The 21690-nt window shown below is 36.4% G+C and overlaps 3 protein-coding genes across 4 annotated transcripts; 2 read left to right on the top strand and 1 right to left on the bottom strand.

Annotated features, from left to right (window-relative positions):
* Positions 1-74: 74 nt before the first annotated feature.
* On the bottom strand, positions 75-4913 carry LOC115439396 (glucose-6-phosphatase-like). The gene is made up of 6 exons (XM_030163239.1): positions 4696-4913; positions 4488-4597; positions 4030-4129; positions 3834-3949; positions 2575-2985; positions 75-79 (listed from the first exon to the last, which is right to left on the bottom strand). The coding sequence occupies exons 1-6, from the start codon at positions 4911-4913 to the stop codon at positions 75-77; spliced, it is 960 nt and encodes a 319-aa protein (XP_030019099.1).
* Positions 4914-6430: 1517 nt separating this feature from the next.
* Positions 6431-8606, top strand: g6pc1a.2 (glucose-6-phosphatase catalytic subunit 1a, tandem duplicate 2). The gene is made up of 5 exons (XM_030121838.1): positions 6431-6663; positions 6770-6879; positions 6995-7115; positions 7512-7627; positions 8104-8606. Exons 1-5 carry the CDS (start codon positions 6431-6433, stop codon positions 8604-8606), a joined length of 1083 nt encoding a protein of 360 aa, XP_029977698.1.
* A 6174-nt stretch (positions 8607-14780) lies between these two features.
* On the top strand, positions 14781-20262 carry LOC115409993 (zinc finger protein 345-like). 2 transcript variants are annotated; one of them, XM_030121377.1, is made up of 3 exons: positions 14781-15014; positions 17807-17983; positions 18154-20262. In XM_030121377.1, the coding sequence occupies exons 1-3, from the start codon at positions 14864-14866 to the stop codon at positions 19743-19745; spliced, it is 1920 nt and encodes a 639-aa protein (XP_029977237.1). In that variant the 5' UTR covers positions 14781-14863; the 3' UTR covers positions 19746-20262. The 2 variants fall into 2 exon arrangements, with proteins under 2 accessions (XP_029977237.1, XP_029977236.1); XM_030121376.1 differs by having other exon boundaries at positions 18151-20262.
* Positions 20263-21690: the final 1428 nt, after the last annotated feature.

The raw sequence follows: 21690 nt of genomic DNA, 5'->3' as shown, positions 1-21690 counted from the left end.
ACAATATTTGATTATACTTAACAGCAATTCCACCACTTCTGTTTGAGGTGTTTCTGGTAATTGCTACATCACAGTTAAACTGAACAAGCAATAGCATAACATTGAACACTACAGACATGTCACCATACACCTGACATTCTATCTCAAACTTGGACTGTCAGGTTGTTTTTCTGATGAGACAGAGATTAGACATGGAAACCAAAAACTAGGTTGGGAAAACAACAGCTCTGCACAAGCTGTGCCATATATGTAAACTAGATTAAACCCCATAGACTTGTGTAATGTTCTGCTTTGTCTGATCTGTGACTAAAATGCATAGTGCAGTTTAACCATTTAGAGCAGGATCATACGCACATGGCAAAAAACAGGTGTCTAGAAACAAGATAAACACTAAATCTGAGCAAAAAGGTACTCAAAAAAAAAAAAAAGTGAAATATCTGTCCATGTAGAAAGATAAATTCACATGACAAGTTTTCTTGAATTAAGACAGTTAAATCTAGAAATAAGTATGTCTACAGATGTATGACCACATAAAATAAGAAATTAACTCTTAAAACAAGATGAATTATCTAATACTTCTAAATCAAAGTTGTTTTTTTTTTATCTTGGTAAGAACTGAATAATTTGTAGTGCAGCTTTGGAAATAATCATCCACATGTGATTTCTGCACAAATTCAATGTAATAGCATTTCAACATGAACTTCTGATATTTAGCTATTAGAGTATAACTTTTTCTACATTATTTTTTTAACAGATGTTTTTTATACTATGTTACTTATTGAGAAAACAGACTTTTTGTTGTCATGAATGAAACAGAGCGCATTTCTTGATAAATTTGCCTATCAAACATTTCATGTAGATTTCTTATATTTGCACATAGGAAAACCCCAATTTCTTTACATTTCTGTAACATGTTAATTTTTTACTATTGTGTCACAGTGCTCTGATTATTTTTTAAAGCTGTATATGTATATGTGTCCTATATGACTTTCATTAGATAAGCACCGGAAAAGGGTTAACAGACCAGTTAGAGATAAGGTAGACTTAAGGGAGATTTGCTGTTGGAAAATGTCACACGGCCACGTTTATTATGTCATCAGGAGGGTCATACTGTATGTTAGTTCATACAGTAAGTGGACATTGTCCCTGTCTCACCACCTTTATGTTTTTAAATAACAGATGATGTGAGAAAAATATATCACAATTAAATATGTTACATCATTACTTATTTCAAGGACTGTAGGTGACATGATTAAGGATGTGTTAAATTGCTACCATTTGCCAAATAGGTTTATAGTCTAATTAGCATTGTTGGAAAGGAACTACGTTGTGATAGTGACCACAATTCTGCTGATCTGTTCACGATACAACCATTCATGATAGGTTACCTGAACAATGTACACTCAGGGGACACACGTGTTGTCTGTAATGCAGTCTGCCCCTTGACCCTCCATCACTCTCTTGAAAGCTTATGGCTGTGGTGAAAGTCAGTGTCACTATGTGGGACTGGCGAGTGAAGGGAGCATGCTCTAGTTAATATTTAATGGTTGTTCCTGCCAGAGAATTAATCAGTATCAGTCTGAGACATTCTGAGAAACACGATATGGCAGGGTGGGACTTCTAAAATAACCACCAGTCTTTAGAAAACAAATAGATACAAAACTGTTTTATTAAGAATCCAAACCACATTTTGTTTTGTGTAGTTTCTCAACTGGAAAAAAGCAAAGCACCTTTTCTTACAAATGAGCTCACTGCCAATGTATGGAAATCTTGATATTTTTGAGAATCCACACTTTTGAAGAAAGCTAATATTCACTCTTTTTTATAAAGAAAGAGAATGATGTCCTGAATAAAAAAAAATTTCAAGAGTAAAAGACTAAATACAGACAAAATAAACCGGTAATGATTTATGTAACAGATCTGCTGACAACACACTGGAAAAAATCTAAATCTTACCAAGTGTATTTTTTTCATTTCTAGTCAAAAATATCTCATCACACTTAAAATAAGACATAGTCACCCAAAGTGTAACTTTTCAGTGAGATGTAAGAACTTATTTTTGGACAAAAAGATGAAGACAAAGACAAAAGATCTTGAAAATCTTATTTCAAGAAATCTCACAAAGATAATTTTCACTTGTTCCATTGACAGATGTTTTGCTTAATTCAAGATTTTTTTTGCTTAATTCAAGAAAAAAATATCTGCCAATGGAAGACATGAAAATGATCTTGGTGAGATTTCTTGAAGTAAGATTTTCAAGATCTTTTGTCTAAAAACAAGTTGTTATATCTCACTGAAAAGTTACTCTTTAGGGGATTATGTCTTATTTTAAGTGTGATGAGATATTTTGACTAGAAATGAGAAAAATACACTTAGTAAGATTTTGATTTTTGCAGTGCAATGATATTATCCTAGAAGTTTTGCACACAATCTAAGAAAAAATAACTCATAATTCATTCTCAGCCCTAAGAAGCCTGAATCACTGTTTCTTATCTTTTTTTTCCCCCTTGAAAAGCCAACAGAGAGCCCAAGGAACCAATGTGGTTGGAATTAAAAGTGCCACTGTACTCTTACCAAAAGAGAGGAAATAGAAAATCTTATGGTTTTCAGAAGAAAATGTCCAGCCATCCAACAGCTGGAGTAGGAATAAGGAGACAGTAATACATCCCATTTTGAAAGTGGTACTTGTGCTCTTCTTGGTGCCTTTGTAGAGCGGTGAGTGCAGACCCAGGCCCAGCCCGGTCAGGCTGCCCATGTTACGCAGGAGGCTGGCAAAGGGTGCAGAGTCCAGATGGACCCACTCAGGCCTTACACACCACTTCTGTGCTTTCTCCATGGTCCACAGCAGGTCCACACCCATGGCCTTAAGCAGAAGGTAAAAGCCGACAGCGAAGGAGGTCAAGAAGATGGTAGTGCAGCAGTACTTAGTCAGACTGGCGCTGTAGATCCACTTCTGCTGGGAAACAACCTCAGCGACAATTATGCCTGATAAACACACACAAGAATGTTGGTCATCACAAGGTGCAATACAGTGGGTGAAGCAATTATGAGATGTGCTACTGAGGCAAACTCTTACTTGGAACTTATAAATACAGGATGTATTAAAAAAAAACTATACATTTTGAAAAATTACCCCCAGTTCCCCATTTGATAATTTTTGGAATTTTCTTTTATGGACGTTGGTAGGTAGGGGATTGGTGGATATTTGTCCAAATTATCAGACCCAGGTTTTCATGCATGAGTGAGCAGGGGCAAATTGCACCATCCAAGTTAAAACTGGTTTGCGCAAAGTAGTAGCTAACCCTAACCCTAACTTGGCCTGTCCTCAGTGACATTTTCAGGCCTAAACAAGTTGAATTAACTTTGAAAGGTAGGAACAGCTGCCATGGGTAAAGAAATGAAATTGACATGGTGGCCAAAGTGTTAATGCTGTAACCTGGCAATTTTGTGGAAAACAAGATGGATGCCCATTGTCCCCTTCCATGACCTTTGATTGGATTTAAATCCCACCGCTACTTCACGCAAACCAGTTTTAACTTGGATTGCGCATTTTACCCCTGCTCACTCATGCATGAAAACCTGGGTCTGTAAATTTGGATAAATATCCACTAATCACTTCCTACCAGCGTCCATAAAAGAAAATTCCAAAAATTATCAAATGCAGAACTGGGGGTAATTTTCCAAAATGTATATATTTTTTTTTGGTACACCCTATATAGTGAGGCATGATTTAGATCTCCAGAAAACATACATTTTTCAGTGTCCTATGGCTCATTTTGTTCATTACAACATACATACTTAGATAAAACCTTGCGTTATTTCAGTGGACTAACCTGTGATGACTCCAGCAATGACCTGGTGTGGGAAATGGGCCGCCATGTAGACTCTGGACATGCAGACTAACAGCTCTACCACACCCATGAGCATCCACAGACCTACCTGCAAGAATCTGACCGGGACAGACGACTGAACAACAGTTACATCAAAAATATAACTTTTATGTGACACTTGTGTTATTATTACCTGTACAGTAAAGGAGGACATTGTTTCTCTGTTGCCAAAGAGAGTAAAGCTGTTACCATCACGTACCACACTCCAGCAGCACCCATAGCATGGCCTGAGGGGCTTCCTGCAAAGACCAGGTTTGTACATAATAGGTCACAACTGCTGTATGCCTGCTGTATTTTATAGTAGGCACATCACACTAAAGGACATGTAGTGATAAATATTACAAGGAAAATACAAAATTGAGAGTATGGTATGTTTCTTGTTGTTGTTTTTGCACTGAACTGGTACAAACAAAACACATGGAGGTCCTCTACATGGTTACAAGAGCAACACAAAAGGCCAAAGGTACTTGTAGTTTATAACCCGTTTATCACTGGAGATCCTTTTCATTCAATACAAGCCATTCATCTTTGCCAAATCTAGAAATATGTAATGAAGTTATACTATCAAGGAACTTAAAAGGCTTCTGTTAAAAGTACCTGGTCCGGTCTCACATGTGATGGGGAACTGCCGCAGAGATGGAGCTGATTCTGCTCCATAGAATCGAGTCTCATGAACCCACCAATATGGTCTCTCTCCAAAGAGCACCCTGTCGTGAAAAGTTCAGAATAAAAATGTTGTTTTTGTGTCACAAGTGTCAGTATAGTAAAACTGGACTTCAAGTTACCATTACTTGCAAAAAGTTACCATTTTAGAACCAGGTTGAGCCAATCTCCAATGACTGCCACCCAGATCAACCTGAGCGCTGTGTCCCTCCGCAGGTGAAACCAGATTGGGAATAAGCAGAAGAATGTGGTGTGAAGATCTGCCACTGTGGACGCCAAGTTGAACAAGCCCTCGTAGCTGCTGTATTTAGTTTGCAAATGGACTGCCAGTTCAATCCCCCAGCTTTGGAGAAGATCCATGTTTAGTGTAAAATCCAGGCCTGTCCCCGTGGGTGATGCACTGAATCTAGGATGCAACTGCCGTCTGAGCTTGGGGTTTGTTACACCTTTTTGTTGAGTAGTTTACTGCCAAATTCTCTCAGGCAGTCCCCTCTGTTCTGTCTGTGTATGATCCCCACTGGACTTTACTCAAGGCTAGCAAATTTGTTTGCCTTTGGGATGGAGCAGGCAGGTTCCTTAACCTTTACACCCCTGAACTCTGCTAAAATACATCATTACAGAAAGCACAGATTTCTAGGATGTAATTTTCTCTGATCAATAAAAATAATAATATTCTTAAGACTTTGAGCATGTGAAATCTTGGCTTTCAGTTTAGCCTCTGTGTCATGTGGAGTGTTTCAAGTTTTGCCTTCGTTATTCTTCTTACACTTAAATCAGGCCTGAAAACCTTAATGTTTACTGCAGCTTTCCTTTAAACTCTTAAATAATGTCTTTTAAATGAACATTAAAATCACATTTTATTGCTGATGATTTTAATGTCTATTTCAATTTTAATGTTTTTCTATTTTAACTTTCTTTCATCTTAAATGTATTTTTATGCCTCTCCTGTGATGCTTTTAAGTTTTATGTAAAGCACTTTGAATTGTCCTGTACATGAAATGTGCTATACAAATAAACTTGCCTTGCCTTGCCTTAGGCTTGGACTCTTAGGTGCAAAATGCTGAAGCCATTGGTGCAGAGTTCAGATGCTTCCTGACAGAATATGAGCTCACATGTGTGCTGGATGTATTTGTAATACTGTGTGGTAACCTATTTTTAACCTGCACCTTTTATCAACAGCTATCTCCTCAACTTCTACTCGTTCCGAACCCATCATTTAATCATTGATCCCCTTATGTAACTTACAAATGCACACTCCATCGTTCTAACCAATGAGATTTTTATCCAATCATCAAAGACGGTAATTATATAACTGTTAAAGTATTAGTGGGTTTATAAATTGAGTGAAAACAAAATCAGGTCAAAATAAGGTGAGAACTGCTTTTACTGTGGATTTAAGCTTGAGATTAATAATACTAATTAGCTAGTTATTAGTAAAGGAAACACAGAAATACTGAAAAATATAAATAAATAACTATCAAACTATATTACTTTTGCTGTTTAAGGATGAATGATGGTGTATCAATATCTATAGATGTATGTTATTGACCCAACTTTAGGTCATAAGTGTGAAACATGGCTATTGGTCAGTTGACTTCCTCTACAGACTACGTATGTTCAGTGACAACGGTATCAGTTGACGTTCTGTTTTCTCACTATCTTTTCAACTTGTTTGTGTGACAAGCCTCCCAAACTCCCCTGACTCTCTGTGTTTTATTACACATGTGCAAGGTCCAAAGGTCAGCCTGAGCATGCGTTCAGGTTGTGGGTTCCTCTGGTATAAAAACAACCGGCTGTGTCACTGGTACCAACAGTCTTTTTTTTTTCACTAACACATCACTAGACTGAGAATTCCCACTAAGGGAGCTAGTGTGAAAATGCTTAACGCCGTCATGGATGCTTTGCAAGGTTTTGGGGTGAGCACCACCCACTACCTGCAAACCAACTACCAGGATGCTCAGGGGCTGTTCCTCTGGGTGTCATGGGCAGCGGACCTCAGGAACACCTTCTTCATCTTCTTCCCAATTTGGTTTCACCTGCGGGCATCAGTAGGCATTAAGCTCATCTGGGTGGCTGTGATTGGAGACTGGCTAAACTTGGTGTTCAAATGGTAAGTAGCGCTTACTGAACCCATAGTGTGTGGAGAAAAAAAATGTAAAAATTAAAAAAAAAAAAAAAAGATCATGAATCTCCTCATGTTTCTATTGTTTTTATAGGATTCTATTTGGGGAAAGGCCTTACTGGTGGGTCCACGATGCAGCTTATTATGCAAACACCATCCCACCTCACATCGAGCAGTATCCCATGACCTGTGAGACAGGACCAGGTGAGAAATGTCTCCATATGTAGACTGGTAGAGCTGTTCATTCACGTAGCATTTGAAACTCAAAACCTACTGGAATCTGATAATAACATCCATCCATTTTGTTTTTGTTTTACAGGCAGTCCATCGGGCCATGCCATGGGAGCGGCTGGAGTCTACTACACCCTGGTGACCTCCATCCTTGCTATCATGATCACCAAGAAAAGACCCGGGAGCAAGAAATCCACCAACAAGGACTGGTGAGTGTGAGAGCTCCTCTTGTACTGTACAGAGAATGCAAAAACATCTCCGTTGAGCCTGTTATCCATATTGATCTTGGCTTCGTGTCTCATTAAAGCTTATCGCATTAGACGCCCTATCTGGTCTGTGAGTGGTTGATCATTGACTTTTGAGGGCTAAAAGTTAGAAAGTAAGCATTTCAGCCAAGTTGTTTTGACGTACAGTCTCATGATAAGCAAAAAAAAAAAAATAAGTGTGCTAATTGGTATATTGCTGCAAATGTTTACTTGCTTGTTTTGGATCATAACCTGCGAAGACCAGGCTGATGATCTCCACAGGTCTTACCTTGCTTTGCTATGAACTTTATATTTTATCATCCAACAAACTCAACATTATGATTGTCTATCATTGGACAGGTATCTGAAGGCGGTGCTGTGGACACTGTTTTGGGGAGTCCAGGTGTGTGTCTGTCTCTCCAGAGTCTTCATTGCCGCTCACTTTCCCCACCAGGTCATTGCTGGTGTTATCACAGGTGGGTAATGAACTGCACATTTAACAATTTTGTTTAATTCATTGTTAACTAGAAAAGCACTTGGAGAGTGCAGACCTCTGCCAAGGCAGATGCCCCCCCCCCCCCCCCACGATCACCACCAAAATGTAATCATTTGTTCCTTGTGCCAGTATCAACATTTCCTGAAAATGTCACCAAAATCCTTCCATAACTTTTTGAGTTATCTTGCTAACAGACAGAAAAACAAACAAAACATCCCCCCCGATCACCACTAAAATGTAATTGTTTGTTCCCTGTGCCAGTATCAACATTTCCTAGAAATTTCATCCAAATTCATCCAGAACTTTGAGAGTTATCTTGCTAACAGACAAACAGACAAACCCTGATGAAAACATAACCTCCTTGGCGGATGTAATAATTGACAAGCCTAGTTACGAAGCCAAACTAGATAATACTTAAATGTGTGATTACATTTTGAATGTTTCTATGGGTTTTAGGTATGATTGTGGCTGAGGCCTTCAACAGAACACAGTGGATCTACAGTGCCAGCATGAAGAAGTACTTCTACATCACTCTCTTCTTGACCTCCTTCGCCGTCGGCTTCTACGTCCTGCTCAAAGCGTTGGGCGTGGACCTGCTGTGGACCTTGGAGAAAGCTCAGAAATGGTGTGTGAAGCCTGAATGGGTGCACCTGGACACCACCCCCTTCGCCAGCCTCCTGCGTAACATGGGCACCCTGTTCGGCCTGGGCCTGGGTCTGCACTCACCCCTGTACACCGAGACCAAGAAGAGTAACAGCAAACTGGTGAAAGCAGGGTGCATTATTAGCTCTCTCATCCTCCTACACCTGTTTGACTCCTTCAAGCCGCCAACGCACACTGCAGCCCTTTTCTACCTGCTGTCTTTCTGTAAAAGCGCCACGGTGCCTTTGGTCGCTGTTAGTATCATCCCATACTGTGTGAACGGAGCTCTGAGCTGGCAGAACAAAAAAAGTTTATGAGCAAAGCACTCATGTGAATGCACAGACTAATGAAACTAGAGCGCACTTCAGTGTTTTCAGATAAAACACACTTTTCTCTGATGCTCACTGCATTCTCTGACCAAATGAATCATGAAACCATCATGAAAAAACTATGAAATCAAAGGGAATTGAATTTTCTCATGTGTCACATCATTTGGTCAGTGAACTTGGTTATGAACACTATATGAAAAAAGTGAAAGCACTATCCAGGATACGTAGAAACACATACAAAGACCTTTTTTTGCATGTCGCAAACTATAATTCTATTATATTATTATTCTATGATATAATTCTGTATGCTTACAGTACAGTTGCTGTGTTTTAAGAGAATAACAGACTCATTTCTCGTTTGTTTTAAGTATAATATTGATGTATTTTTACATGTTATTTGTTCACATAAAAGGTATTTTTGAAATTGTGTTGAATATTTTTTAATAAAAGTTTTCAAATGACATTAATGAGTCGGTTCTGTTTGACAATAAAGCAAACACACTGATGCTATGATTAATAATCCATAATTTGTATCTTTTCATATCTTTAGCAATAATAGACACCAATATATATAAGAATAGGCATAATTTACACATCCTGTAAAAGAATATTAATAATGGAAAAAAAATATAAATTGTATGTTGAATAATAGAATTTTTCATTTGTGTTTGAGTTTTTAGAACATCAAAATTAGCTAAACTCAATGCATAGATATTTAAACATACACATATCGACAAAAATTGAAATCTACCATGTTTTAGTGTAAAGAGAAGTTCCATTTTTCTGTTTGATGACTCATCTTTATGACTGAGATGTGAGTCACATTTTTAGTTTTCTACTATTGAGCAAAATAGATTCCAGAAGCTAATCTCTGTGTCTAGCATACCTTCAAACTATAGACAGAATACAAGATTGCATTAGTATGTTTGTTTCAGTCTTCTAATGATTAACTTCGTGATGATTAAGCCATGGCCTCTTCGCCCGAGGTGCAGTGATGACATAGATCCACACGTCATAAGTCTGTCTGCATGTCAGTCAGTGCACAGAAGGTGATGGTGCAAGACGAACATTCAATATTTGTGATTTTGTTTTGCATGATGAGTGCATGACAGCAGAGTAAATAAAAACCAGTGTGTGCCACTGACATGCTTTTCAAAGCCCTTCCACGAAGTCTGGGCTCTGTATACACTGATGGACATGTGAGGTCCACTGCACGTTGGCATGAGCATTCATGATATAAGTACCCACAAAGAAAAACATACGCAATGGACAAAGTTAGGCCTCGGAACACAGGTGGTCAAACTGTGAATTGACACAAACACTATTTTTTTTCGATTAAACACTGAAGTGGAGCTGAAAAGAGAAGTTAAAAAGAAATATTTGACTCACTGTTTGTAAGATTCTGTGTCTGAGATATGGAATTGAATGATACCAAGCACCAAAATTATACATCTGGTCAGAAGATTTAAAATATCTCAATATTCTCTGAAGGAAACACAAGCTGTGAAGACTGAGAATGGACGTCACATCTGAGAAATGCAATGGTGCAATTAATGCACTTCATGGCCCCTGGATATGGAGGATGAAATCACCAATACTAAAATAAAGTCGAACTTTGGTGGTTTATGGATTTAGGTGCTGACCTTGTGCGTATTGAGTTAAACCTGTAGAACTTGTGGATGTCTGACCTCAACTGCACATTTATGGTAAAACGTGACTGCAACACTAAATGTATCTGAATGGTCGTCAATCAATCAGTTATTTTATATCAATGATCAGTACCAGTGCTCAACTAAAATGACCGTCTTTGAGGGATAAAAAAATAACAATCAGAACAGCCAATTAATGCTAAGGTGTTCTAAAGGGGGCCCAGATCCACTCAAAGTTTACAGGTGTCCCCTGGAAGAATAGAGTATTTTCCTTTAGGAGTGCAGTAAGACAGAAGTTTATTAATCTAGAATTCTCTTGTAGGGCATTCGTCAGAGTTCCACTTCTTAAGAATGAAATACTTGGAGATGACATCAAGTATCAATATGAATTTTAGAAATTTCAGACCTTACCATGATAACAAATTTCCAAAAGTCCACTAGAATGTGCTAAATCTTACATACATTAATAAGACGAATTGGAAAACAAATGACAAAAGTGCTGGTTAGCTGCTGCTATTACTTATATACATTAATCCAATAGATTTATAAATGTTGCACCAGAAAGAACCTGAAAGTCAATATATTATCATGTGCAGACAGTGTTTTGAAGTAGATCTGTTAGCTCAGAGACAAACATTCATTTTGGGTAAAACCCGTTCTCTCATTAATTCCCACAATTTCACATTTTGACCTGAGACTGTAGTATCTTAGAAACTACAGCCAACAAGCATTTTGACTTATTTCTTCCTTTATTAGTGACTCAAACTTGATAAATTTTTACTACTTTTATTCTGGAGGGATTTTACTTGTACTTTACTTTAACACCAGAAACTCCCCTGTTGAATTTATATCTTTCATTTATATCTGTTGGGAGTGTAATATGTTCTGTGTAAAATTATAAACTGAATATGTCTATGGCTGCTGGATATTAATAAAGTTTTTGATTTTTCTCAGAGAGTTATCATCATAAATCATAAGAGCATTCCAGATCTAATTCCTGTTTTTTCCTTATTCTCTTGTAGGTCTCTTGTATGCCAAAAGGTTATTACCCCTTCCTCTGAAGAGGAGGCAAGGGGTATTGTTTTTGGTTCGGTTTGTTTGTTTGTTTGTTTGTTAACTCTGTAGCAGCAAAACTATTGGTTGAATTCATACCAAATTTGGTTTATAGATTACCAGTGACCCAGAATAGATGTGATTACATTTTGGGAAGAGTAGGTCAAAGTTCAAAGTTTTTATGAATTTAAAAAAAAAAAAAATCTTCTCCCGTTTACTTAGAATGGGCGAAATTTCAAATGTCTATAAAAACATCAATTTTATTTCAATTTACGTCAAACTTGGCACATATATAGAGACAATTGATATGCTGACATCAGCACATACATAGACATGATGACATCATCTGGATCGATCCCAAAACAATATGTGCGAGGGGCGGGTAATTACATATCTTAAACATGATATTCACAATTTAGAATTTGTTGTAAATTTGTTCATCTTATTTGGAAAATTCCTTGTACATAAAAACAAATATACTAAAACACACCCAAATTTTAAAATCTTCCTATTGAAATTTGAAAATTATATTAAATCTTTAGAATTTATCTATAATTTAAAAAAAAAAAGCTCTAAAACCTTGGCTACTTATAAACAATTCTTTAATATTGTCTGAACTCTCTGTTACATTTATTCATTTATATCTGTCAGATTTGTTATTTTTATTTATTTATTTACTTTTTTTTTTTTTTTTTTACTATTATTTGTGTATTATGCTTTGTATTTTTAAATCTATGCATTATTTTCTTAAACTTATATGTTCAAATGCTTTTTCCCTTATGACGTCTTGTTGTTTGTTCAAATTTTTGTACTGTATACTCAATGTTTTCAGTGAAGTTGAAAAAGAATGTGCGACGGGCGGGGTTTGTTGTGCCTGGCACCTCTTGTTTAATCTGTTAGGAGTGTAATATGTTCTGTGTAAAATGTCAAACTGAATGTGTCTATGATTGGTGGATATAAATAAAGTTTGTGATTTCTCAGGGCGCTGACATCATAAATGAAAAGAGCATTCCAGATTTGATTCCTGTGTTTTTCTTTATGAGAGGTCTCTTGTATGCCAAAAGGTTATTAATTAGGATATCGTTTACAGAAGATGTAATATCCCTTGTAGCTGCACGAATAGTTTTTTTTTTTTTCTTATTGATTTTTTTATTTGACAGAGAAATAGTATTAAAAATCAAGTTTTTTGTTGTATTTTAACCCTCCGGTATCCAGGTGTGCCTTTTAGGCACACTTTGCACTTCCTGTTAAAAACTTCATATTATTTTTCACAATTTAAATAAGGTTAGAATTCAAAAGTTGTTCATTTTTGCATGATGTTTAAAATTCTGGCTACCAACTAAAATTTGCACATTGTAAACAAAAGAAAATTATAAGACTAGCATCTGTCTCCCAAGTGTGCCTAAAACGCACTATTTCTTCCATTTGATATGTATGATTAGGGCTGACCTTGTTTTACTAAAATAACATAAAATTAGAGCAGAAAAATTATCAATATATAATATTTAATAGTTTGATTTATAGGTGTGCATTTTATGCAACACTTGGTGACAGATGCTAGTATTTTTGAACATTTGACCTAGTGCCAAAATAATAATGTAAATTAACCAATGTTGGAGTTAATCACTGACATATGCCAGGCTGAAAAAATCAAATAATATGTGATCTACTTTTTATGTAGTATATTGAAAAAAAATTCTTTTTTGTTTTTTTCCATAAAAAAAAATGGTTTGTTTACATTACAAACACTGCATTTAAAGGGTTAAAAAATGTGACAGTTATTGAGTATTTGGTATTTTTATTTACAGCTCAAGTTGATGAAATAGAAAAAAAATTGTAAAAGAATTAAAAACAAACTGTATAAAATTTTTTTGACATTATTCCACAAGTGTGCCAAAAAGGCACACTTGGTGCTTAGTAAGGGCCTATCTCAGGGGTGTCAAACTCATTTCAGTTAAGGGGCCACATTCACCCCAATTTGATCTCAAGTGGGTTGGACCAGTAAAATGATAATAATGAAAAAAGTAAAATTATATTATGATCATGTTTAGATCTATAAAGTTTCCTTAAAAATCTGAATAACATGAACAATTTGAATCGTCTTTAGAAAAACGAGAGCAATTTTAATATTATGCCTCAATTTTATCAGTTTATCATTTACACATGTGCGTTACAATCGCACAAAACCTTTAATAACAGGCAGAATACTGGTAAAATTTGCATTTACTTTTCTTAAGACATTTCTGTTTGTTCATATTTGTTCAGATTATTCATGATTTTTTGTAAAGGTATAGTTTGGTAATGTAAACATTTTCATGAAATTTTACTTTTTACACCAAAAAAACAAAGAAAGAATTTGGGGTTGTCATTATTTATAGGTTATTATGATAATATTTTACTGGTTCTGACCCACTTGAAATCCAATTGGACTGTATGTGTCTGTATGTGGAACCTGAATTAAAATGATTTTGACACCATTGATTGTTAATATCTTTAGTGTTATTTTTGCTTATCACAAGTCCATCCCGCGGGCCGGATTGGACCCTTTGGTGGGCCAGATTTGGCCCCCAGGCCGCATGTTTGACACCTGTGGCCTAGCTGGATGGGATACCGGAGGGCTAGTAATGACACTGAGGGATACAGTAGTTATGATGACTTCTGCACATTACTGTCTATTGCAGGGGTGTCAAACTCATTTTAGTTCAGGGGCCACATACAACCTGATATGATAAAAAGTGGGCCAGACCAGTAAAATAACATAAATAATAGGATAATAATAACTTTTGAGTGAAAAAATTTAAATTCTGTAATGAAAATGTTTACATCTATGAATTGTACTCAAACATAATGAACAAATATAAGCAACCTGAAAATTCTTAAGTAAAATAAGTGCAATTTTAACAATATTATGCCTTAGTTTATCATTTATACATGTGAATCACAAGTTAGAGATCACAGTGGATCTACAAATACACAAAACATTAAATAACAGGCAGAATATTGTTAAAATTCCACATACTTCTCTTAAGACATTTCGGATATTCACATTTTTTTTTGTAAAAGGCCAGTCTGTAAATATAAATATTCTTGTGTAATGTAACTTTTTTTCACTTAAACAAAGAGAAAAATTTGCAGTTTTCATAATTTATGGGTAATTGAGATAGTATTTTACTGATCTGACCCACTTTAGATTGAATTGACCTAAAATTATTTTAACATCCTTGATTGTTAATATCTTCAGTGAAATTTTTGCATTTCACAAATTCATCCCAAGGGCCGGACTGAACCCCTTGGCGGGCCAGATTTGGCCCCCGGGCCGCATGTTTGACACTTGTGGTCTATTGGCTTAAAACCTGTTTCATTTCTGACCAGCAGGGGGAGACATGGTGCCAGAACGCGTGATATTGACCGAGTCCAGACAGTAAAAGGAGAGAGGCGGAAGTACTGTGGGTGGATCTGTCAGTGATGGCGGTGGTGTTTGTTTTCCTGAAGCTGCTGTAGTTTGGAAAAGCTCCCAAAGTGGAGAAAAGCGTCCGGAGCGTCATGTCTAGGATGCAGATGTTGAGGGCTCTTGTCGAGGAGAGACTGACGGCAGCGGCGGAGGAGATTCTAAGAGTAATGGAGAGGAGGAGAAAGATAGAAGAGGAGGAGGAGAAGGAGGAGGAGGAGGAGGAGGAAGGGCTGCACACACCAGGTTGGACTTCTGCTGTGATTTACCCCCAAAGCACCACTGTATTATACAGGTTTAGACTCTTTGGGACTGTTTTACGCACATTTAGTTCTTCCTTTTATGAACATTTTGTCAGTGTTCATGCATATGGTATCAACTTTATAATGTCTGTTTTTATTTTATTTTATTTTATTTCCAGCTCAGATCCTGCAGCAAGTCTAAAATACACTATGCACAAACAAAAGTTCAATTCAATTAATTTAACCCTTTCATGCATGAATTATGAGAACCTTAATCAAGATTTTTTCCTGAATGTTTTTATTCCTCTTTAGGTATAAAAAAACCCAAATGTGATTGAAATTAAAAAAAAAAAATTATGAACCTATTTTTCATGGAGTTACAAAAATATCCACTCAGCTGGACACCATGCGTTTAATTTTTGAAACAAAGAAACATGTATTTACTGAGATACTGTGTGAAAACTATTAAATAAATCTGCTGTTTTCTCACATTTTAACATACTGTAATAGTAGTTATTACTCGCTCAAATAATATGCAAAAATCAACAAAACACAACAATGTAAAAAAAAACCAACCAAAAACAAACAAAAAACTGTTAATTACAGTCTAATAACAATTAGCAAATGATTTACACTCAAATATGTTGCTGCAGATCAGGTTTATCAAGAACAGGAATGTTACAGTAATGGTATGAATTGCAGTGTATTATGGGATGGTGCGTAAGTATCCACTGTGTTGGTTGATATGCAAGTAAAACAATAAAATCCATAAATATACAAGAGACCAGCTGTAGAATAACTGTCCACTGTAGTGACCACTGTGCATGAAAGGGTTAAACTTCAATAAACTGAATTTAATAAACTTCATTCAACATTAAAAAAAAAAAAACAACTTTGCACGTAATATGTTGAAATAATTCATATTTTGGTTTTTCATCTGTAAATATGGTGGCATCATGACAAAAACCTGGTATATAATGGGTTAAAGCAGGGGTGTCAAACTCATGTTAGTTCAGGGGCCACATTCAGCTAAATTTGATCTGAAGTGGGCCGAACCAGTAAAATAATAACATAATAATATATAAATAATGTCAACTCCAAACTTTTCTCTGTTTTAGAGCAAAAAAAAGTAAATTTACATTATGAAAAGGTTTACATCTACAAACTATCCTTTCAAAAGATGTGAATAACATGAACAAACTGAAAAAATAAGTGTAATTTTAACAGTATTCTGCCTCAGTTTATCATTTACACATGTACAGTATAACTTACAGATCACAGTGGATCTACAAACACACAAAACATTTAATATCATACAGAAAATTGTTATAATTGTGCTTACTTTTCTTAAGACATTTCAGGTTCATATTTGTTCAGGTTATTCACATTTTTTTGAAATTATACTTTGTTTTAGAGTAAATACATGAAAATATTTACATTTATAAAGAGAAAAATTTGCAGTTGTCATTATTTATGTTATTATGATAGTATTTTACTGGTCCTGCCCACTTGAGATTGAATTGTTCTGAATGTGGAACCTGAACTAAAAGGATTGTTAATATTTTAGGGTAATTTTTGCATTTCACAAATTCATCCCAAGGGCCGGACTGGACCCTTTGGTGGGCCGGATTTGGCCCCCGGGCCGCATGTTTGACTCCTGTGGGTTAAAGTCTTTTATAAAAATGAATATTTGATATTAATAAATGTATCACATGTAGATGAAAAAATTAACTCAATGAAAGTAGAATGTAATAATATACAATATACAGTGCATCTGGAAAATATTCAATGCCACTCTTTTTATTTTATTTTATTTTTTATTTTAACATCTTGTTACAACCTTATTACAAAATGATAAAAGTCTTTGCATTTTTTCCAGTGAAATTTATCTATTTTCCTATGTTTAATTGACTGATCATGTAGGTTTTCATAAAAGCTGAGAGTAAAGTCAAAGGATATTATACCAAAACAGAGAAAACTGAAGAAAAAGTTACATTTTGCAGTAAAACATATCATTAACTGAACATAAACCAACTGTGTCCATTCACTGTCATTAATCAGCCTCCATGGGTTTTACTGGTGAATCAATGTTGCAGAAGATGACGGATGACATCCTGCAGATAGTCCAATAGGACCTGTACAGAGGCTTTATTATTTACTTTAATGGGCAAGTAAATTTGTACATTATCTGCAAAATAAGGGAACTGGATGTTGTGCTTTCAAAAAATGGAACCCAGGGGCAGCATATACAAAGAAAACAGGATCCAGAATAGAACCCTGAGGCACTCCAAAGCCTTCAAATTCAACTGTTATTATATCAGAACAGAGAAAACTGAAGAAAAAAAAAAAAAAAACCTTTTTCAGTAAAATATATTATTAACTGAACATAAACCATGTGTTTCTATCCACTGTCATTGATCCAGCTCCATGGGTTCTACTGGTGAATCAATGTTGTGGAAGATGATGGTGTTTCCATGTTCACTATGGAGCCTCTGAACGTCCAAATGGGTCATATCTGATGACCATGAAAAGATGAGAAACTGCATTTTGCACCAATTATTTACATTTATTGATCGGATTAGTGAATGTACAGTTTAGATAAGTGGATGCTTCTGTTCGATGGTGGATGTTTGTGTCTTTATGGGTTAAAAAAACAACAAAAAACAAAAATTATTTTTGTGTAATGTCATTTCAGATTTTATGACTTTTATTAGTATCTTCAGCATTGCTTTTCATCATCAGAATTACTGAGACTTGTGTGTTTCACTGAACTCTTTCGGTCTCTCATTGGTACAGAAATGTCACCTGACCAGCAGAGGGCAGCAGTGCACAAGCGGTTATCAGTAGCTGCTGATGAGATACTCAGGATCTTAGAGCTAATGATGGGTGAACATGAGGCAGAGAAGATCGACTGTCATGACAAACCACTGGACATCACATCTCTGAGTACTGAGCCAGATTTACACAAAGGAGGTGTGTACAGTAAATAACACCTGTAATACAAGTAGTCCTTTTAATTATTTTATGTTAAAATAATATATTTGTGCTCTGTTGGCACCATTTGTTCATGTAATAATGTAATAAATAATGTGAATCTTTATAACTTTTCAATCTCCTGCTGTTTATTGGTTTCCTTTCAGAAGGATTCCTTCTCTTCAGGTCTGAATGTGAAGACGACAATCTGGTTCAACAGCAGAATAAGAGTCCCAGGCGAGTCCAGATAACCTCCCATCTTCCTCAGATTAAAGATGCTTCAACAGAAACAGACTTTGAGTTTATCAATGGTAAGCCTTCACATCTTCACCAAATGCAAAGAGCAGATAAGAGCACTTTAACAATGATGGAAATGGAGACAAGAGAGTACTCCAGAGCACCTGCCAGTGATGATAATGATAATGATAATGACAGTGATCCAGAATTAAAGGAGGAAAATCAGAAATCCAAGAAGAGGAGAGCATTTAAGAGACATGGTCCAGGTTGTTGCAAAATGTGTGGTACGTCTTTCCAAAAAGGTGTCGCTGGGAAAAATATGAAAGAGAACACAAGAAAATCTGCCAAAGCAAATGAGAGCCAAAGTGCCAGACAGAGTTGTTGCAGAGTGTGTGGAAAGTTTTTCCGATATAAACGTTCTTTTCTGAAACATGTGCTTACACATGAGCGCAGCACTGGTCTCTGCGGAGTGTGCGGAAAACACCTGGAGTCTGACGAAAGCTTGAAGGTACATTTACAAACCCACAACGAGGAGAACAGCTGCAGGGATCGATCCGCCACAGATGACAAACCGTCCGAGGCCGACTGCTCTGAAGCGGAGAATAAAGCAGATGATAGCGAGGAAGACTGGAAGCAAACGGACAGCGATGATGCAGACAGTGATAAAGATGATGCCAAAAAACCACAACCTAAAACAGATATCGATGGATCAGACTCACCTGAGAGGCCTGAAAACAAGGACTGTAAGATGGTACCCCAGCTGAAGTTTAGTTGTAAAGTGTGTGGCAGATCGTTCTGCTACCGGGCATCTTTTCTGAAACATGTGCAAGAAGATGAGAGAGATACAGATGTTTGTGGAGTTTGCGGAGAACGTTTTCAGAGCGAAGAGAGCTTGAGGCTTCACTTGCAAACCTACATCAGGACTAATGATTGCGAGGTTTGTGGAAAACACTTCGATGGACATAAACAGCTGGAGATGCACATGAGAACCCACACAGGTGAGAAACCTTACATTTGCACCATCTGTGGAAAGGCATTTGCTCAGAATGGTAACTTGATGGGACACATGAGAGTCCACACAGGGGAGAAGCCGTACGTCTGCAGCGTATGTGGCCAGAGCTTTAGTTTTAAAGAATATATGACAGCTCATATGAGAATTCATACCGGAGAGAAACCGTTCCTGTGCAGCGTCTGCGGCAAAGGATTCAGACAGAGGGGGACCCTGAAAACACACATGATGATCCACACAGGAGAGTCCACGCATCACTGCAATATATGTGACAAAAAATTTTACAAGAGTGGAGCGCTGAAAATCCACATGAGGTCCCATACAGGAGAGAAGCCATATCTGTGTAATGTCTGTGGAAAAAGCTTCACGGCGAGTGGATCGCTGACCAAACACATGGGAGCTCACGAGGGGGAGCGGGCACACTGTTGCAACGTCTGTGGAAAAAGATTTTTGAGGAAAGAGGACCTGAAAAGACACTGTGAGACGCACCAACCAACACAGCTGACAAGACTTTAAAATGTACACTTCTAAAGGAAAAAGAGCTACATCTAATTGTCCAGTAGTTGTCTGCAGTGTCACGTTCCCTGTTGGATATTTAACACTTGTAGTTTCTAGCATCGTTTGGAAAAATTCCACTATTACCTTTAAGGATAATGAAATTCAGGTGGTCTAAGAGGACATGAGACATCTCCGTCTGTCTCTCTTTCCATGTCTTTTCAGGCTGTAGAAAATCTACCCAGTGACGTCCTAATTTTTGCTTCAGGTAATAAAGTTAAATACATGATTGACAGATGTAATTTCCAGTCTGATCAGATGTGACCTGGAAGTGATTCAGCAGCTGTTTCAATGCGGAAGCGTGGAGAAGTGGCTTCAGTTTCCCATGAGAACATGAAACTCTGTCAATACAATTTAACATTTCACCTCTAAATATATAACTATATATTGATTGACAACTTCTGTTATTTTCAGATATTTGCAATGGTGTGCTACAATTTTTAAAATTAATAAATTACACAGCCTATTTAATACACTACTCTGGCTTGCTGGTGATAATATCTTACAGCCTGTTATTTCTGACTGTAGAACTTGTATGTATTTATTTTTTTGGCAAACTGTGGTAAGTAGCTGTGCAAAGTGAAATAACGTCATTCATAATCACTTGCTTGCAGAATACTATCTCTTTCGGCTAAAATTTGCTTAGGGGGTCAAATGAGTGGCCATTTTTGTCAAAAAAAAAAAGTTGTAAGAAATGCATAGAACTGTGTTGAAATAATGCTAATACATTTGTGCACAGACTACTGATATTATTTGACAGTGGAAGCTCTATTTTCAGAAATATTGGATTTTGAATAGCACGTGTATGTGAAAACTTTTGCTGGTGGACGGACGTGACAGCGGACAGACGTGACATTACCCATGATGATCTGGTCAGTACTAGTACTTTATTAGTAATAAACTTATATACTTACTATAGCTAATTATCCTCTTATTCATAAATGTTAGTATTGTGGATCTAAAACAATAACAGCTGACACAAAAACACAAAATGTGGCAGTGGACGGATGTCACATGGTTGTTACAGATCCCATCATACTGATGCTTGGCAGCCATGTCACCGTTTCCACAAATGATCCCTGTGCAAGAACTAGTATCATAGTTATTTATTGTATAGTTTATCATCATACTAAAGAGTAAATAACAATGTAGAATTGTTATTTCTTTATAAAAATGCTTATTATTAGAAAACTGTTGCTTTAAAAAGTGATGTGTGACATTCTTAATGTATGTATTGGTGTAACATAAGCAGGATGGATCAGCACCATACTCCATATTGCAACCTGTAAAAATAAAACGTGATATGTAGTATATAATCTTGTAAGAAAACTTAGGGAATCTAAAACAATAGAATATTTGTTTTTCAGGTAAATTCAGTTAAAATATAACTTGGCCATTTGTGACATGAAAATATAGCATTAATTGTGATGAAATTGGACATTTTTGACCTGAAAACATAGTTCATATGACCATCAGCATGTTGCAACAGAACTGAAATCCTGTAAATTTGCATAACTTGCATTTACCAACATAAAGTTCCTTTGGGGATTCACTTATATTGATTTCTTATGCACAAAGACATAAATAAGACCTCTAAGTAAATTTTTGCCGCTTACACACTCACTGGTCATTGTGAAGATGCTGATTTGGAAACCAATAACTCATTTAAAGGAGTGATATTTTGCTTTTTTAAATAGAATTATGCTTTTTAAAACATTTCCCTGTGGTCTACATAAACTGTAAATGCTATGCTTGGGTCTGAATTCTTTATTAATTCAACTCCACAGGTCCATCTTCAACCCTATTTCTGAGTAATGACACCTGAAAGGTGGTTTTGAGTGCTAGCCCTTTAAATGCAAATGAGCCACTTCAGGCTCCGCCCCCTCCAGGTTGTTGACTGTGCTGC

This window comes from Sphaeramia orbicularis, chromosome 19 (genome assembly GCF_902148855.1).
Source record: "Sphaeramia orbicularis chromosome 19, fSphaOr1.1, whole genome shotgun sequence".
NCBI lineage: Eukaryota > Metazoa > Chordata > Actinopteri > Kurtiformes > Apogonidae > Sphaeramia > Sphaeramia orbicularis.
The sequence above is the reverse complement of the archived record's forward strand: the minus strand, read 5'-3'. Positions and strand labels throughout refer to the sequence as shown.

What these genes read in the sequence shown, in the direction of transcription:
- LOC115439396 (XM_030163239.1), bottom strand. Translation starts at nt 4,913, where the DNA reads ATGGATCTTCTCCAAAGCTGGGGGATTGAACTGGCAGTCCATTTGCAA. An exon ending in CTCAACCTGGTTCTAAAATG is followed by an intron (nt 4,598 to 4,695) that starts GTAACTTTTTGC and finishes TTTTCACGACAG; the next exon opens with GGTGCTCTTTGGAGAGAGAC. An exon ending in AAACAATGTCCTCCTTTACT is followed by an intron (nt 3,950 to 4,029) that starts GTACAGGTAATA and finishes TGTCCCGGTCAG; the next exon opens with ATTCTTGCAGGTAGGTCTGT.
- g6pc1a.2 (XM_030121838.1), top strand. Translation starts at nt 6,431, where the DNA reads ATGCTTAACGCCGTCATGGATGCTTTGCAAGGTTTTGGGGTGAGCACC. An exon ending in CTAAACTTGGTGTTCAAATG is followed by an intron (nt 6,664 to 6,769) that starts GTAAGTAGCGCT and finishes TTGTTTTTATAG; the next exon opens with GATTCTATTTGGGGAAAGGC. An exon ending in CATTGCTGGTGTTATCACAG is followed by an intron (nt 7,628 to 8,103) that starts GTGGGTAATGAA and finishes TATGGGTTTTAG; the next exon opens with GTATGATTGTGGCTGAGGCC.
- LOC115409993 (XM_030121376.1), top strand. Translation starts at nt 14,864, where the DNA reads ATGTCTAGGATGCAGATGTTGAGGGCTCTTGTCGAGGAGAGACTGACG. An exon ending in GGAAGGGCTGCACACACCAG is followed by an intron (nt 15,015 to 17,806) that starts GTTGGACTTCTG and finishes TCATTGGTACAG; the next exon opens with AAATGTCACCTGACCAGCAG. An exon ending in GCCAGATTTACACAAAGGAG is followed by an intron (nt 17,984 to 18,150) that starts GTGTGTACAGTA and finishes GTTTCCTTTCAG; the next exon opens with AAGGATTCCTTCTCTTCAGG.